Genomic DNA, 19,239 nt, shown 5'->3' with positions numbered 1-19,239 from the left:
ATGAAAAAGAAAACTTCCTCAAGATTCTCTTTTGGACTTCATTAGGCTTAAAGGTTGCCAGGTTAAAGATGGGGTTTCTTTTGTGCTTGGTTTCTCTAGCCAGTATTCTGATATTGTAGTTGCCTGCTAAGATTTCACTTATTGCAAAATCACACAAGTTTATGACTCTTTCTAGATTTTTTTTTTAATGAGAGGGAAGTTTCTTTTTCTGAAAGATGCTGATTTTAGAACTTGCTGGTACAATCACAATTGTCATTTCCCATCATTTTAAAATGTTATCTTGATAGTTTTATGTAACAGAGTCAGTTTGAACATCCATTTTCATTCACTATATATGCTATAAGAACACATTGTTTAATTGATTTTACCTGCCACCATACCCCAACTTAGTGGCAAATTTGATTTGGCTTCCAGCCAATGAACTAACTCATTCTTCAACATAGGTCCTATCTTGCAGATTAGCTCAAATTTTCTTTTTGGATCCATTTTTCAAGCATGTGCAATCGAACTGGTATTATAAGCACTAGCTTATAATAATTATAATATTTATTTCTTGCTTTTCCTTTCTTATTATTTACAATATTCATTTCCTTCCCTCAGTAGCCCTTCCAGCTGCTCAAAAATGAAGTTTAGAGTCTGATCAAACCATCCCATTGCCTCGTCTTGCGCATCAACAACACTTGAGCTGGGATGATTCAATCAATGATCAATCTGTCCAGGGTTCTTTTGTTTCTAGTCCTTCCAGTCAGCCCAGAGTTGGCTGGGAGACTGTCACTCCTTTCCCAGTTTTACCTTTATTTATATATTTATTTAGCTGAGGTGAAAACTACACATGGCACAGGCAGAATCAGTACTACTATAGACAAGTCAGGAGGATTATATCCCACATGCGTTCCTGAGAATTTTTTTTTTTTACACAAACTCACCTTTGCAAGAGAGTGAAACCAGGCTCTTCTAGAGCTTTTTGTGTTGCAGAAGGCAGAGCAGTCAGAGTGACACACACACACACACACACACACACACACACACACACACACACATTATCTTTATAGGTGTATTATAGGAAAAAATATTTTAGGGTTAGAGACCTTGATAGTCAGGGAAGTGGGGGAGAGGGATTTATTTTCTTTTTTTTCTAAGTAGAAATGCACTCACAAATAGGGCTTCCACCCAAAGTTTGGAGATACTTACGGTAGTTTCAGCTCCAGCAAGACTTACAGTGATCAAGGATAGCCCCAACCATCTTGGTAGCCTTTTTTTTTTTTTTTGGAGGGCTCGTGGGCTGTTGTGAGTAAGAGTGGGGAATCCATTTTGCCAGTTAGTTGCACAGGCCACATCTGGAACAAATGGTATGACTTTCACGCCGATGCTTTTTTAAAATTATTTTAGAAGATATACATTTGCTTGGCTCCAAAGTCACCTGCGCCAAAGTTAGTATTGAAAGATCTAGCATAAAAGAAAGAACAGAAACTGGAAAGAATGTCTTTGTAGAAATAATGTGGGCTCTAGAGGCATGATGTAGAGGAGAGACCGAATTATCCATACGGCTAGTTTTAATGGATCACAGTAAATGCCCAATTTTTACATTTACTGTTGGTGCGACAAGATGAGTGGCTCATTTGAATGGGTATTATCTTACCAAAAATCTCCTGCTTAAGAGGCACTTGCTTTCGGTTTAAATGAGCCAGAAATTAATTTTAAGCCAGTTTGGGAAGGTGGTCTGTTTTATGTTTTTGTTTGTTTAGTTTTTTGTTTTTTGCTGCTGCATATCTGCAGCTTGAGAAAAGTTGTATAGTATTTTACCTGGCTTTATTATATGGGAAGAGTTTTGGAGGAAAAAAGAAGACAAAATAATTAGCTACCCTGATTACCATTTATATGAAGAAAGAGTTCATATGACTGTTTCTGAAACCAACCCAGGTGGTATTTTCTGTTTTCCCAACAGATGTAGGGATGCTGGTTCCCAATCTTCCAGATGTTTTGATTTGTTGCACAGACCCCAAGGTATCTTAAGTCTTGAGCTGGACTCTGGTCACTTGACTGTTCTGTGCAAATGCATTGGCAAAAAACAAACAAGCAGTCACTTGTGTGACTAAAAATCTCTTGAAATGCAAATATGGTAAACATTCACTAATGTAACCCATCAAAAGTCCTGCACTCAAGAGTTTAAGAAGGGGGAAATTAACAGTATTAATACCCTCCTGGATATCAATTAAAATTTAATTTGTTCCAGAGTTTCTATTTTTATTTCTATATTGTCATTCCAAAGCTGTCACCCTTTGACACAAGCTCAGCTCTGATGCTAGGCTGAAGTCTTTTAAGCAGATAGATTACAAGGGCTGCACAAATAGCAGAACCTGAGTTGTGATAAAGTAAGATGGTCAAAATAAATATGCGTTTGATGTTCTTTCAGTTAGGTAATATTGAAAGCGAACATTTAATTCGGAGAGTTGGCCTGTTTAATCCCATGTCCATATAAATGTTGCAATCAGATAAATAAAAAAAAGGGGTTCCAGCTTCAGTAGTTGGCACTTCAGCAACTAAAAAAGTGTTAGATAGTATGGGCGTTAAGGCTACAAAATATAAGTAGACAGTGTTAAGTCACAGGAAAATTGGTCTCTTTTAATACCATGAAGACTCCACTGAAAAGATGCCCCTTCTTGCACTCTAGGGCTTGTAAGAAAATGGGGATAGTGTTCAGATGTATGTAAGTTAAATGTTCTCCTATGATTGTGCCTGCAAAGAGCCCAAGTCAAAATAAGGAATTATTCCCAGGAAGATTTCCTAGAATCCATCTGATATTCCTTTGCCTCTAACGGTATTTTCTCATGTAGCTTCTTTATTTAAAAACAAAAGTTTAAAAGGTCTTATTTGTAAAAGCTGTTTGGTCCCTTTTTGCACTAGAGTAAGAAATGCAGTAGCTGGAGTGTGTAGAATAGGAAAAAAAAAATTGAAGAAAACTCTCTGGGAGTTAGTAGCCTTTAGATTGACTGAATGTTTTAGTAGCCAGCCCTGGAGTAGTGAAGTAAGATCTATAGTTGTGTGCATTTATTCTGTTATCAAATAACAATGGAACGCACTAAAATAAGTAACAGTGTGTTTTTTAAAAAAGAAAGAAAGAAAAGAAAAGAAAAAGATTGGCTACACATCTGAAGGCGAAAGTCTCTTTGGTGTACATCCAGTTAAGTTGGAAGTGTGACGCCTTACCTGCAGTTTCAATCCAAACTGTAGAGTGCCAGATTAAAAATGCCAAAAAGAAATAATACACGTATCTGTTGTCATTTTTGAGTTGGTTCAGTGGATTTCTCATTCGTTGCCTCTTTGATGCAGATTGCCATTTCCTGTAGGACTGGTTTACCTAAGACCCAACATAGAGGTCTGGGTGACTTTATCTTTGCACTCATCTTGTAATTCAGACAACTTACACAGACAACTTGATCCTTTTCTCTCCCCCCCCCCCCCAATTTTACTGTTTTTAAATAGTACCCTTAATTGGAGCTTAATCACATGCATTGGTTCATACAGAAAATTTATATACAATGGAGGGAAAGGTGCATACATTCTAGAATTCACTTCCTCTCTGTTCCTTGCACATCCCACAAACAAAAATACATCCTCTGTGAAATACTCCCCATTTTGTTTTAAGGAGAAAATATTGGATATTAGTTGCTAATGACATCAACCTATGAGCCATTCTTCTGCGAAGCATTAATATGTGTTTTCCTCCCTACTCCTGTCATATGCTGAAGTGGGCTTCTTCCTTATATCTGATATATGGAGGTAGGTCCCTTTCGTCCTTTAGCAGAATAAAAGCTTGATTTGGGATTATTAGAGAAGGAGATTAACCATCCATTTTCACACATTATCAAATACATTTCTGGGAATGATTCTGGAGGACCTTCAGACTGATAGCCTGTGAAACTCTGCTTTTGTTCCAGATATTCCACAACTGGAATTGAGCGTGTTTGTGTGCTTTATGAATGCTATAGTTTCCCATAAATGATGGGCAAATTGTTATGTAACTGAATTGCAGTTTCTTTAGCTTGTCTTACACTATATATAAAAAAATATAAGCTACACGGCATGCTGATGGTTCAGGTCAATTATAATCTGTCATCGCTTTAACAATACATGCCAGAAGTTGGCATTTAGGGCTATTAATGTGCATTCTTTTCACCACAAATTAATAGGTGTATGTGTGCAAGCACACATATATATGTCTATATACATATATATGTACACACATATATTCACCACAACATAAACTTTGGCTTTCTGTAAGAAGCAGATGGAATAGTTTCTTCTCTCCCGTTATTAATATTTTAATTATTTCATTATTGTTTGCTGTTATATGTTCTGTGTATTCCTGAATTCTCATGACCCATAATAAATTAAGAGTTCTGCATGCTACGGTGGGAATGACCAAAGTATTCCAAATCCAGCCATCTGGAAATCAGAAACAATCAAAAGGGCTCTTATTATACTACAAGAGTCTTCCTTGGATAAATGGGATGCTGCTGCTAAACTGCCCAATTTTAGTTTCTCTCTTTCAGAATTATCTTGAGTTTTTGGAGGAACTTTCTTTGTATAGGTTCCATCGCAGCATGTTTTTAACTGAAATGAAAATTAAGTGCCTGGCTGAGCTTTGCATACTTAGGAAATGGCTTCCCTTTGTTTTAATGTTGGTAGTATTTATTTTGACCCTCACTTTAGCCTTGCGCATTAACGCTACAATAAGGTGATCATAACCAGATGGCAATGACAATCAGATCAAAGCAAAGTTTGATTCAAGCCAATCTGATATGGTGGAGGGCCACAACCGGTGTGCACAGAAAGTGCAATGTACCCCAAAAGGTAACTCCCTTTTTATGCCCTGTGCTATATTCAGTAGGTCAGCTCAGGACCAAAAGCAGTAATTTTTCCCCCTGAGATTTCAAGACAATCGAACAGTCTGAGAAATTCCTAGAACTTTCAGAACTTAACTGGCATATTCCATGGTCAAAAAAAGAACAATGTGTATAGCCTTGGATTTTGCATTCTTTCTCCTTTTTGTCGTAAATATAAAAATAACCATTCTTCTGAAATATTTGGAATCAATCAATCAATATTGTGAATTTAGATTTGAAAACACTTTCATAATAAACACTAAGCATTAGGACTTTTATTTTTCACTTGTCTTCTTTCTAATTAAATGATTGCAGAGGGAAACGTAAGGCCTGAACCTAGGCCGAAGTCCTCGAAGCAGATTGACCAGAAGTTGGATTCACAAATCACACTAAGCTATTATTACGTGTTGCATAAACCACAAGATCTGGACTCCCACTTCATGCCAAGCCATAAAGCATGATTAGCCTAAAGCACATTGTAATTGAGCATCACACGCGCAACCCATTTACCTTCCAGTAGTATAAGAAAACATTTGCATATGTTCAATAAACTGTGACCTCAGGCACCATAGTTGTACACCACTCACAATAAGGAGCTTTGGATAGTGCTGGAAGAAAGCTGCATAGACCTCGCTGGCTCCTACCACCTTGATGTTCCTTGATTGAAAGTCAGGATAGAAACTCTTTGGGCAAAACAAAGTTCACATAAAAACTGATAGAACTTCAGTATGGAAATGTCTTTTCCATAATAATGCTGGTTTTAGTTCCTATTTACATTGGATACAAGCCATATCCTGTCTGAAAAGACTATCTGATCCAGCACAACTTTCCTAAAGTGATGCGTCACCGTTTTCTGCTGTCCCCAAAAGCAATTATGCCTCTGAAACAGATTGAGAACTGAGGAACCGGTGGAAATTTCTACTTGCCCAAATGGAAGATCCTCCTGTCAGTGAGAGATATTCATAAATTGTAATTTATTAAAATAGTCTCAAGAGGCAAATCCTAGGGATTGTTTTAGCGAGCAGAGTCTTTTCTTAGTATTGAGAGCACCACAGGCTCCATCGTCAATACTAAGGATATGTTTTAATCTCTGATCAAAATCACTTTTGCAAAATATGTGGATGTTTTGAGTCGTACTATTCCCTCAAAATGCTGCTTTCTTAGAGGGAGAGTGGAATTACTGCTAGAAGAGTAATTCAGTGATTCCATGAAGGCAAAAAAAAATAAATTGGCTGCTCCCATTTCCCAAGACATTTTTAACTGTATAGAAAAAGCCACTAAAGACACTATAAAAATGTATAGAAAAGGCCACTAAGGACTCTTGGTGCAGATTTCCTTAAATTTCATCCTTTGTTTTTGATAGGATTTCCTGCTTGGTGTAGAAACCCAACCGAAAGTATTCCAATAAATGTATGTTGGCGTCAGCTTAGCCCTATCTAGAAAAGGGTATTCTATTAGTTTCTTTGGTAATTGGTTGGACTATCAACCATTTGTCCTACTGGAAAGTATTTGCTAACCTTCAGGTGGAGGCTCCCTTCATGTAACTTAAGTCTATCACTGTGTCCAGGACCCAAGAGGCCACTCAAGAATATATTTCCCTTCAACCCCTTCCGAATGAGGCATCACTGCCAGTTTTTCATTTTCTAAGAATGCCTAGAGACATTTCTGAAAATAAAGATAAGGATGGATTTTTGTTGTTGCTTCTTAGGATAGGTCAGAGCACCTAGAGGTGTTCTTTCTTTGATTTGTGCAATTTCTCAACGCATTTATTTTCCTGAGACCAGAGTTAGGTACCGTGAGACCTAACCACCACAATACTCTTAAATGGTATTAAGAGAGGTATTTGCTTCCAGGCCAATGGGTTATATCTCACTTTCAGGGGCTGGAGAGCAATCTCGGCTCACCCGTATCCCCATGAATTCAGGTGAAGCTCTAAAAGAGAACTAAATTCTTTACCTAGAATGTACAAGATGGATCTGCAGTGAAATATATTGTACCAACATCCTGAGCAGATCTGCTGCTTGGGGGCCCCAAGGAGCCATGCCTCCTCAAGAGATACAAGCAATGTTCCTCACCCTTCCTCCATTTTTGTTTTTGGTTTAATATTCCACAGCTACTGAATATGTTTAGTACAAATTGGAATAGTAGTTTAGCCTGTTTGGATTCAGGTATCTGTTACACTTCTGCCAACATCAAATTGTGTTCTTTTTCTCAATATTCAACACAATGGAGTTTGTTTCAGGCTGCATGTATGACTGGCTGGGTTTACATATCACACTAAACAGTAATTTATAACCGCATAAAATAAAATGTGTCCTGGCTCATACAATGTTAAATTATTGTTCTTGAGCCAGTGTGTCTTGTTTGTTTGTCAAATATAGAAGGCCACCCAGCTCCGTAAAGATTCTGAGCAGTGTACAACATTCAAAACAGAACAATAAAGCAAGGAAAAGAATAATGCCTCTCTCTAGAAGAGAAACATACAAAGCAACTTAAAAAAATTCAATGATGGACTTGCTTCTCACCTTAATTCAAGGTCTGGGGAATCATCCAGATTTTCAAAGACCATTTAAGCACTTTCAGGGTGTGGACCATAGGAATATCAGAGAGGATACTGTTCAGAGACAAGTGGTGTGAGAAAAAAGTGTGTTTCCTGGTCCTATGACATTAGATTATGACTAATCCACCTGATTATACAGGATGGGCAGAAATTATCAGAGATAGGTGGTCCTTAAGATAGTCTAGTCTTTTTTAACTAGCTACCTAACAGGTTTGCCAGTATTATGATATCTTCAATCCTCTCCTACTACACCTTGAATGAAAACAGCTTGCATAATCCTAGGTGTGCCTTGCCTGTGTTTGCTCTTGTCTTGAGCAAAGAAAGATGGGCACGCCTTGAATTGTTCAGTGTGCTTGGAAGGTGTGTTGAGGGAAGATTGGGAAGGGAACAGCAGAAATGCCTGTCTTCAGCTGTTTCCCATAAGGAATAAGACACATTTCCTTGTGGACATCAAGACTGGCCCATGTGGCAGTAGGACTATCCAACATTCATTGGCAGCTTTTTTGCCATCGACATCTCTCACAGGTATTGACCTATGATCCTTCCCTTCTTTGGGTGCTTCCCATGGCCCTTTTCATGAGTCCAGACTGAACAATATGCTTAAGAGTTGGGAGTTGAATTGAGTTGAATATCTTTATCAGCTACCTTGATCCAACGAGAAGCTAAGAAGCAGGACACCAAAAAGAAAGCTTTTTTGTTTTTTGCTTGGGTCTTGCATTTACTTCTGAATTTTTTATCTGGAAAAAAACCAAGAGTAGAAAATGTCACTAATTAAAACAACTTTCCTGTGCTTATGGAATCACATCAAAGGAGGATCTGCAATACTTCGGGGGAGAGGTTGTGGAAGTTGTAATCAGGGACAGCTACTCAATATAATTCAGTTATGCTGCTGGTTCTTGGAAAACTTGGACAGAAGAGTTTGCTACTTTTATTTTCTGGCTTTCTTCTGTGCAGTCCAGTATGGATGCTTCAAGTTTACCATCAATGAAGTAGTAAAGGTTTCAGACACATAACTGGTCCAGAGTCACCTACTGAGATTTATGACCGAGGATCTGAATTACGAGGGAAGGCTGTCAGTTCTAACCCAATCTTTTGCTCACTCAACCCTAGCGGGATCACTTTTCATTCTACAGTGGTGCTCTGTTTGCAGGCTGATTTTTAAAAAAAATGCTCAGAAATCACCCTCCAAGCTGCTTCTAGCCTTTTGATTTTTCCTTGTCTATCAGGAAGCACATTAGATAATGATCACCCATTGGGCTAGTCCCTTAATTACTTTGTATTTGCTTTGCTCATCTGACCTACCTAATTGCTTGCCGTGAAACACCCAGCCTTAGTCTTAGAGCAAACTGGAAATGCTACTGCAATAGCAGGCAGCTCAGAATGAAGAACCCACTTGCTGGCTGCATGGTGAGTAGAACATGGGCCTTTCTGTGCAATTCTCTCCTTCTGTTTTTTTCCCTTTGACCAGAAGACTGGATGTCTGTTTGGAAAGGGGAAAGTTTCAAAAGGGCTTGGAGGCAAGCAGGAAGAATTCCTTGTTCCTGTAGGATTTGTTGAGCACTCTTACAGTACCTGGAAGCTGGCTTCTGGATTGAGCAGCCGGCCATAGATTCCTGCATGCTCTTAAGTACCCTTCCCTCTTTATCTTTTTACTCTTCAGATGTTCTGTTTCCGACTTCCTCACTCACTCCTTAAGCTAATAATGAGCATCTCCATTCCTTCTGGGCATATCAAAAGCTGAGGGATATTATTGTTCACTTCTGGCATCTTGATTTTCTGACTAGGGCCCATCGTGGAAAAATGAAGCTGTTGATTATGAAAGATAAAAAGAATGTGCAGGAGAAGAAACCCAGTGGGAAAGAGCACAAGCAACATAGGACCTTCCTGAATGCTTTGTTTGTTGGTTTAAGTCTCAACTTTGAGGCTGGTGGGCATTATTGAAGTTTTGAAAGTTTTGTTTTGGGTTTGTTTGTTTTTTACATTTGTGTAAAATGTACACTTGAAACGTACTTCAAGTACACTTGTGCACTGCAAGGTTGAAAGGATTAGCCAGTGACATCACTGAGGTGGGGATGCCTAGTTGGGGGGATCTTTTTATGTCCCCGGCAGAAACTGGAACGAAAGATGAGAGCTCACCCTGCCCCATGACAGGGCTTGATAACCAGGGGTGGGTTCTACTTATCTTTACTACTGGTTCACAGCAGGGCATGCGCAGAAGCGTTCTGATGACGTTGGGGTCAGTGGGCAGAGCCTCCCTCCGGTTTTACTACCGGTCCGAACCGGGGGCAACCCACCACTGTTGATAACCTCCAACCTAGCTTCCTAACCACGCGAGACCCCATGCTCCTGTGACATGGGTAACATCACACAACAGCTTCCACAATGATTGTGTTAAAAACACACCTTTGCCAGAATTCTCCTTCTGCCCTGTTTTCCCAGTTCAGCCTCTCCTCTCCTAGAACAACTCCTTTCTTCCTCTCTTTGCTGAAGCTAGTAGGTGGGAAATCTGTGGGAAAAGCTGGCAGACTTCCTCCAAAACCTGCAACCAGAAATAACCAGTGGGTGGGGGAGTTATCCAATATACAGGAACAATCTGTTTAACAAAGCTTAAGTAATCTAATGTGACGTTTAATTAACCAAATATAATTTTGCCCTGGGCCATTTCCGAATTGCACCCCTGACATACCATCCAAAGGTCTCCTTAATATATATATTTATTGAAAAGGTTAAAATACAAAACCCAAATGAAAAAAATTAAACAGAGACAAAACTAAACAAAAACATTGAAAAAAAATGTGAAAGGACAAAAACACATAGTATCTGACAAATCTGTTGCAACAACAGCTTCCTTTCCCCTTTCAAAGCAGGTCCAAAATTTATAAGACTTACTATATCCCTCTGCCAATAAAAAATGTTGTTACTCAAACATGCAGAGCCACATCTTACAGGGAAAATATTGAAGATTTTTATTTCTATTTGTGATTGGCTACAAGACTGACAATTTGTTTAAGAAGCTGGCGTGTTCTGACAGTAAAAATTAACCACACTAGCATAGGCTGTGTCCTACATCAGAAATGCCTAACTTTTTCCAGTTTAAAACTACACTTATCGTTCAAATGGCAGGTCAAGAAGGAGGCTGCAAAAAAGTTACAGACAGTGTTAAAGACTAAATTTCCTCCGATTATTTGAAACAACTCTTTGGTGTGTAAAGAGCTATAGAGAAAAGAGAACGAAATGCAGTGCCCTTCCTAGTAGTGGGAAAATTTCCTTGTTGTTCAATCAATTTGGTCACATTTGTCTCCTGCCTCAGTAAGAGATTCTGATACTTGCTAGAACCTTTATTTCAACCAATTGTCACCACAGGATTCCAACTCTTTTCTCTGAGCTTCATCACTGGGTGATTTTGACCAGAGGACAGCCTGAAAAAAACACACCCTCAATCCTGTGTCATGTTTCAAATTTCATTTTGGGTAGATGCATTGCAAAAACAAGTGAGGAAAAACTAACATCCTTGAGGATAACATTCATATATTATAGCATCAAATGTATTTCAGCCATGATGGCGCGGTGGTTAGAATTCAGTATTGCAGGCTAACTCTGCCCACAGCCTGGAATTCTATCCTGACCCATTCAAGATTGACTCAGCCTTCCATCCTTCTAAGGTCAATAAAATAAGGACCCAGATTGTTGAGAGGCAATATGCTGAATCTGTAAAACGCTTAGAAAGGGCACTATGAAGTGGTAATAAGTCTAAGTGCTATTGCTTTTTTTTTTTTTAATTTGATTTATATGCCGCCCTTCTCCGGAGACTCAGGGCGGCTTACAATGCGCTAAGCAAGAGCCTTCATTCTTTTGTATATTTATACAAAGTCAGTTTATTGCCCCCACAAACTGGGTCCTCAATTTACCTACCTTAGAAAGGATGGAAGGCTGAGTCAACCTTGAGCCTTGGCGAGATTTGAACCTGCAGTAATTGCAGGCAGCCGGTCTTAATAACAGGGTGCTTTAAACCACTGTACTACCAAGGCCCTTACTTTTACCCTTTTTTTTTTTTTTACCCTTTTTGATTTTTGGAAGTTACAAATATTTCACAAAAAGTCTACAAGGATTTTTGGATAGAATTAGCAGAACGTTTGTCTTTCTCTGCTTGATCTGGATCCACTACATGTGGATACAAGCTGGTTTAGGTTCTGCTGTTTTGCGCTTTTCAGTTTTATTAATGCTGTAATCCTTTCAAAAATTAACATCATTCATACATTAGGAACAGAAAAACGGGTGTTTTTGAAAGAGGGAGGCAATTGAGTAGGCAAGTACACTTCTGTGGATGCTTAAAAAAAAAGGTGTGGTGATATTGTAAATACATCTCTTTGTGAGTAGGCTGGGCATTCAGTTTCTTGGGTGGAGATGTCAGATACTGAAAATTGTTACAGCTGAATAGCTGAAATTCTTGTGCACGGACACTCGCAAATCTGGGCATTGTATGTATTCTCACTGATTCATCCATTTTCGAAATGAGTTATTCTTTTAAGTTTTCACTCCTTTATTCCCAATGTTTCCTGCTGGGAAGGATCATTGCCACTCACTCATTCCTCTCTCCCCCCCCCACATACACAAACACACATTAGCACACCCCATGCAGGTACAGACAATTCCAAATGCTTTGTGCCAGAACAACATAGCTGGTCACACTAGCGTAGGCTTGAAATATTGCAAAATGTTAAACCTCCTAAGTGACTCAGTCCCTGTGCTGTGTTTCAGCATGATCAGGCATACCAAGCGCTGAAAGGGTATTCTAAAAATGGAGATAATTACTGCAAGCAACTCTTATCTATCCTTCAACAGAGGTATGTATGAACAGCCTGAAAGAATGCAACAAATCCTACGACTGAATTTGTTTTTGTTTTCAAAATTGAGAAGGAAGAGAGAGAGTTGCTGTCACATAGAGCAGGCTTTAAGATGAGACTCTGCATTGTTTGCAAGGAGTGTTTAATATACTCACCCACTGGTTACCAGGACAGCTAATGCTGGTAACCAGGGAAAAGACAAGTTTCAGAATAATATTATATATCTGGATTTTATTTATTTTGCATGATGTTTGGCTTGATGATAGTGTGTTCTCGTATTCTGTTACCCAAACATGCATAGCCACATCTTATAGGGAAAATAATTGAAGGTTTTTATTTCTATTTGTGATTGGCTACAAGACTATCCATTTGTTTAAGAAGCTGGCATGTTCTGACAGTAAAAATTAACCACAATTGAATTTGCAGAAATAGCCATACAGGAGGATTAATTTAAAAGGGAAATCAAAACTTTTGACCTCCTAGACCTAGAGAAAACGCCAGAGGAAGAGAAGGCAAAGAGGATGGTAAAGTCATTTCCACAGATACCTTGCAAAGAGCCAAGGAAGTTCAAATCAACCCGACTTGTCTTTTCAACTGGAATGAGGGAGGTGCTTCCATGTCACTGGTCTTACACAAAACACATCTGAGCTAATGAGGCAGAATTCCCTTTTAGAGACCTATGAGTGTTACATCAACTGAATTTCAAGAGATGGTGGAGCAAATTCAAGCCAATGGGGAAACCCACAAGCCTTGCAGAACATTGTTGATGCAAATGAAATCTATCATCTAGTTAGCATATATCTATCTATTTCAAAATGAGCAAGGTGACACTAAATAAATAAATAAATAAATAAATAAATAAATAAATAAATAAATAAATAAATAAATAAATAAGCTTTGTTAAATGAAAAAGGAGTGAATACTGGATCAATGTGTCTTGTGGATGATTATAAGGAGCAGGTAACTCATATGGAAAAGGATTGTCTATAAATTACCCCAGGGGTGAAATCCAGCAGGTTCGGACAGGTTCTGGAGAACCGGTAGTGGAAATTTTGAGTAGTTCGGAGAACTGGCAAATACCACCTCTGGCTGGCCCCAGGAGAGGGGTGGGAATGGAGATTTTGCAATATCCTTCCCCCAGGAGTGGGGTGGGAATGGAGATTTTGCAGTATCCTTCCCCTGCCACACCCACCAAGCCACACCACGCTTACCAAGCCACGCCCACAGAACCGGTAGTAAAAAAAATTGGATTTCACTACTGAATTACCCCATTTCTAAACTCTACAGGGCTCCTTAAATAGGAGACCTTTGAATTCAGTTCAGATATTAATTGAAAGCCAATACTGTATAGCTCTTGTAATAAGGGGAAAAAACATGTTTTTCCCCCATTGCTGTATTTATTTTGATCATTTCCAGTGTTATTTGATGTGCTCCACATGTCACTCTGCTGCAGGTTTAGTTACTTGACACATTTTATATATTATTTATTCGTTAAATTTACATGCTGCCCATCTCATTGTTGCAGCAACTCTGGGCGGTTTATAGAATGATAAAGTTAAAAAAAGATAATATAAAACAATTAAACTTATGAAAAATTAAATAAAGACTAAACTCCAAGAGGAAATGAGGGTGGAGATCTTCTTCTATCCTATCAGCCATCTCCAACATACGACACCCAAAACGGGCCCCAGTCCAGCTTGCAAACCCAGTTAAACAGTTAATCTGAACCCTATTGTTGGTTTATTACTCAATTACTCAAAAGGCAATCTAGAATATTCTTTCTCTAAAGTTCACTTTATGACCTAGTTAGGAAACCTATAGTGTTCAAATTGTGTTGGATGACAGTCCCAAGCAGTTTCAGCCATCATTGAGACAGAATGAAAACATTCGAAGCGGCAATCTAACAACCAATCGGGAGGGCCACATTTTTCCAGGTTTGATTGGCATGGGAACCATTGAATCAGATCTTCAGCTTGGTTCATCCTACCTGGTTTCATTCTGGAGATGGGAATTATGTAAGAATAGTCACACCTTCATTCTGAATAACATCTTACAACATGGGAAACTCTGGCAATAATTTTCATGCTTTACTGATTTCAATATGGAATAATTTTAAACCGTTCTATTTAATTTAAAATGGATGACATTTAATTGAAATCTACCATGCTACTTCCTTCATATCAGTTGTATCTCTAGGTTAGAAGACACTTTTTGTAGCAGTTATGGTTGATTTTTTATATTCCATAACAAAAGTTCCATAAGATTTACTAAGATGTACTTATCACTGAAGAGAGAGGGAAGACTTTTAGCTGCAGCTTATTTCATCCAGAAAACCCAATTCATTTTCTTGTCAAATATTTTGAGCACCATGGTTTTCATTAGCTGTACCTTTCAAAAAGCAATTGCCACTCCACTGAAGATTTGTCTTGCATCTTAAACCTTAGGACTTCCTTTGTATGAGATGTCTTTATAAAAGTGATGCTTTTATAAATAGAATGAAGCATTTTACCATCTGTGCAGTTAAAGGGCGGGGGAAATGAAATTGAACAAAAATCACTGCTCTTCCTTTCATAGATGCTGGAGCATCGAAGGTTCCCCCCCACACCTAATACTGAGAAAATAAAATGCACAACTTTTTAGGAGCTGAACTATTCTTAACAGCCTGATTCTGAATCAAGCAAGTATTTGGCTCAATAACTAGTTGGATTCGCACATTGCAGTAAGTCATGGCTGGTTTTAATCATGGTTTATTGAATAAAGTACAATGCCTATGTTCATACATAACACAGTAAGTCATACATTTATGCACAAGAGCTGTGTTTTCACAAAAAACCTGAAGTAAAAAATGAATCAAGATATACAATTTAATGGAGTAATGTCAGACATAGCTGCTCTACCAATTCATCAAAAAAACATTTCAATTCTACATTGCATCTTAGAACACAGGGATCTCCCCAGGTATTTATTTTAGACTACTCTGATTTCAACTGAGGATTGTTTCAAAATTGCCATTTAAATTGATTTCAAAATTCTTAATCTCAGTGAATTAAGCAGACATTTCTTCCCTATTGGCTCTCAGGCAGGGGTGAAATCAGCAGGTTCTTACAGGTTCTGGAGAACCAGTAGCGGAAATTTTGAGGAGTTTGGAGAACCTGCAAATACCACCTCTGGCTGGCCCCAGAGTGGGGTGGGAATGGAGATTTTGCAGTATCTTTCCCCTGCTACGCCCCCCAAGCCATACCACACCCCCAAGCCACGCCCACAGAACCGGTAGTAAAAAAAATTGGATTTTATCACTGCTCTCAGGCAATGTGTCACCACCTGCCATCTTAGCCTTTGAAACAAAAGATAAGATCTGTGAACTTTGTCTGGCTGCAAAGCTTGTGATCCCCGAGTTGTATGCTGCTTTCCTGAAGGGTGTATTAAGTGTTTTTTTTTTCACCTGTGATAGTGTAGATACCCATGGAGACCCAGCATTACTCAAACCTTCAGAGCATTTCAACAGAGGCTGCTTTAGATATTCAATTGTAACTTACGAGGACCCAGATTGTTGGGGGCAATATGCTGACTTTGTAAAACTGCTTAGAGAAAGCTGTAAAGCACTGTGAAGCGGTATATAAGTCTAAGTCCTATTGCTATTGCTATTATCAGATCAAGAATAAAAAAGAGAAACTGCTCAACTTATGTACATCTGTGTCAGAATTAGTATACAGATCTGTGATCAGTGCCTTCCAAGGATCCACTTATATCACCTCTGGCTGTAATAACTGTCTTTTAACTGTCTTCCCGTTATTTGTCCTATACATTTTCTCATAGTCCTCTCCTGCTCCACCCTCATTCAAGGAGCATGTTTGATAAATTACGTTCCAGTCAAAGCCAGTAAGAGTGGCTGAGAGACGGAAACCAATTTTCTCATGTAAATTACATGAGTGCTGAGGGCAAACAGGGCATAACTGATTCATGACAGTGCAAATGAGAATTCTTAGGAGAGCGGTGCCGACTTTAATATGAGCTGCTGAGTGACATGAATTACAGAGCAGCAGGGAAGGATGACATTTCCAGAATGACAGATAGTTTCTGTCAAGTACAAGGAGCGGCATGTATTGGAAGAGGAAGGGATTTTTGGAAGACTGGTTGTTTTGAAAAAGTTCAAATCCACCCTCCTTCCCCTAGAGAGGTGTCTGTAAAAGAAAAAGTACTCTTTGAAACAAGGTACAAAATCCCATTAACATCCTTCCAACCACAACTAAATCATTACTTATCCATCGGTGATGCATTCATGCTGTCTGAAAATAAAAAAATATATATTTATTGAATTAGAGCATAAACCATTTCGGTAGTATTTATGTTCTTAAAAACTTAGCAACGATCAAACCACTTTTAAATGACTTGTTGGAACTGGTTAAATATTTTGCTTCATTGTTGTTGTTGTTTTGGAAGGGTGGGGGTGGGGTATCTGTGCATCCATAGGGTTAAAACCAATACTGGGTACATTGAAATGAAATGAACTGTCCCTCCCCCCTGCTTCCACATGTTGCAGAGAGAATGAATTGGCGGTTACAGGTAAAGCATAATTTCTCTCTGTGTTCAGTTTCTTTCCATTTTATTTTAATTTTTTTTAAAAATCAAATTCTTTCCTTTCAATTTTTTTTTAAAGGCATGTATGAATTCTAGTTGAGAAACCCTTTCAGAAAGGGAAGTGTCAATTCTAATTTTGTGCCATAAACATGATTGAAAACATCTGCAATGGCAAGGAAGGACATTTGCCAACCTACACTGATGAGCCATAATCCTAGATTCCTAGATGTCATTTGAGATGAGAGGGAGGGAGGGAGAGAGAGAAATACAGATATACAAATTGCAAGCATAGCCTCCAAAGTAGCCTTGATTTTTCCCTTCTGCCCATGGAAACATTTCTGTGGGTGCCCCTGATTCAGACTTTTCAGAAGCTATGCATTGTAATGTTGTCTTGGGACTGGTGGATTTGTCCATTTTATTTTCACATATTATTCAACTTCCTCCAAGTCTGACTTTTGTGAGATTTATTAGACTGTTTAGCAAAAGATTCTGGCTTGCACAGGCTCTAGCACAGTTTGGATCAAGGCTGAAACTACTGTATTATTTTAACTCCTGCTGTATAGATTCTTGTCTCCGCACTTCCCCTTCTCTCCCCACCCTAGCTGCCCCCCCTCCCCATATACACACTCACAATGCTCATTTTTTCCTCCCTTGGTGAAGTTTCCAAAGTTTTAACTTCTAAGAGGAATGAGTGCCCATTGATTCTTTTCTCTACAGAACTAGTTTGGAGATTACATATGGTAAAGGACTGGAGAAATTGGCAAACAAGCTTGCCAAAATGCTGACTAAAATAAAAGTGAAGTAAGTATTGACTATACTTTTACGCTCTTTTCCTCCACCCCTGGTCCAGGATTTTCTTCAAGGTATAAAGATATGTTACCTTTGGTGGCTGTTGGAGTTCCAAGATTACTAGTAGTCTTCTTTTCTGGGAAATCTGTCTTCCTGGACATGCTGCAGTTACGTAATCTGACCAAATGGTATAAACTCAAGAGCTCTGATGATTAGAAAGAATTGCTCTGCTTGAGACTGGCTTTTCTTGATTTTTTTCCCATTTGAGAACTGCAGCAACTGCATCCTAATTGGAAACTGTTGAGAACCACCATGCATGATGGTTACTAATAAGGTGATTGCAAGGAACCACAGGGACACCGCAGGCTCCCTAAAAATGTTTCTAAAACAACCAAAATTGGGTCATGTTACCAAATATTACAAGAGTTTAGGATTCTCACCTAAAATGATGCTGTGAGATTTGACTTACTTTTTTAATATATATACACTGCTCAAAAAAATAAAGGGAACACAAGCAAAAGACATCCGAGATCTGAATGAATGAAATAGCCTTATTAAATACTTTGTTCATTACATACAGTAGTTTTGTGCTCCCTTTAGTTGTTTGAGCAGTGTATAAACTACTGTATGTAAAGAACATATTGGGTATATATGTGTGTACAGTTAATATCTCGGGTTTCTTCCCGTGTAATTGTAAACATATCCTTAAAAGGGTAGTAGCGACGTTTCGACGAAATCGCATTCGTCATCTTCTCATGATCTCACACAGTTTGCCCATAAGCACCAAACCGAGAACATCAGCCAGAAGATGACGAATGCGATTTCGTCGAAACGTATATATATATATATATATATATATATATATATATATATATATATATATGTATGTATGTATGTATGTATGTATGTATGTATGTATGTATATATTTATATTGATGTCCACCACTGACTATTATAGTATTTTTGTGGATTAATAATAGTCCCCAATAACAAATGGGAATCATTCTTCTCATTTGCATCCATACCCTATATCAGATATGGGCAATCTCTGTTAGAAACAATTGTATTTAGACATGGTTGAGGGGCTAAGCAAAAAAAGACTTGGTCAAAGTGCATGTGAATGGAACCAGGATTTTCTCTTTTGCAGGGAGAGGTTCACAGAAAAGTTGGGAAGCTTCTCCATATTTTCAAAAAAAAAAATGTAGCTATTATAGAGCTTTTATTGGAGTTTGTCTCTGTTTCCCATCCCAAAATAGGGAAATTATGCCACTATTATTCAACGGTAGTGATCAAATTGAAAAAAAAATACAAGGGGGTTCATTCAACAGTCCATACTCTACTTTGGGATCTCAGAATGTCCTTCTGCTCTATGTGCATAATAGAATTGAAACGAACTGCTCCAATATTGGAAAAAAATGAAGCAGTCCTCACAATAGCTGCACATCACTCAGGTGTCACTTTGCCATACAAAACTATTTTCAAATATAGCCAGCCTGCTTCTAGGTTTCATTTCTGCAAAGCAATACACATCTGTGATTCATCTTATAAAACCACTGTTACGAAATTAGCCTGGGTCTCAGAT

The 19,239-nt window shown here is 38.4% G+C and overlaps 1 protein-coding gene across 1 annotated transcript in view; it reads left to right on the top strand.

Moving 5' to 3' along the window:
* The first annotated feature begins 8,826 nt into the window (after positions 1 to 8,826).
* Positions 8,827 to 19,239, top strand: part of NOSTRIN (nitric oxide synthase trafficking) — a 36,275-nt gene continuing 25,862 nt past the window's right edge. Inside the window, exons 1-3 of the mRNA XM_070956922.1 lie at positions 8,827 to 8,853; positions 12,205 to 12,290; positions 17,586 to 17,669. Coding sequence (XP_070813023.1) covers positions 8,827 to 8,853; positions 12,205 to 12,290; positions 17,586 to 17,669 — 197 coding nt within the window. The remainder of the gene's footprint in view (positions 8,854 to 12,204; positions 12,291 to 17,585; positions 17,670 to 19,239) is intronic.

The sequence above is a fragment of the Pituophis catenifer genome, unplaced genomic scaffold (genome assembly GCF_029215685.1).
Source record: "Pituophis catenifer annectens isolate HBS135680 unplaced genomic scaffold, rPitCat1.0.hap2 SCAF_1, whole genome shotgun sequence".
Lineage (NCBI taxonomy): Eukaryota > Metazoa > Chordata > Lepidosauria > Squamata > Colubridae > Pituophis > Pituophis catenifer.
The sequence above is the reverse complement of the archived record's forward strand: the minus strand, read 5'-3'. Positions and strand labels throughout refer to the sequence as shown.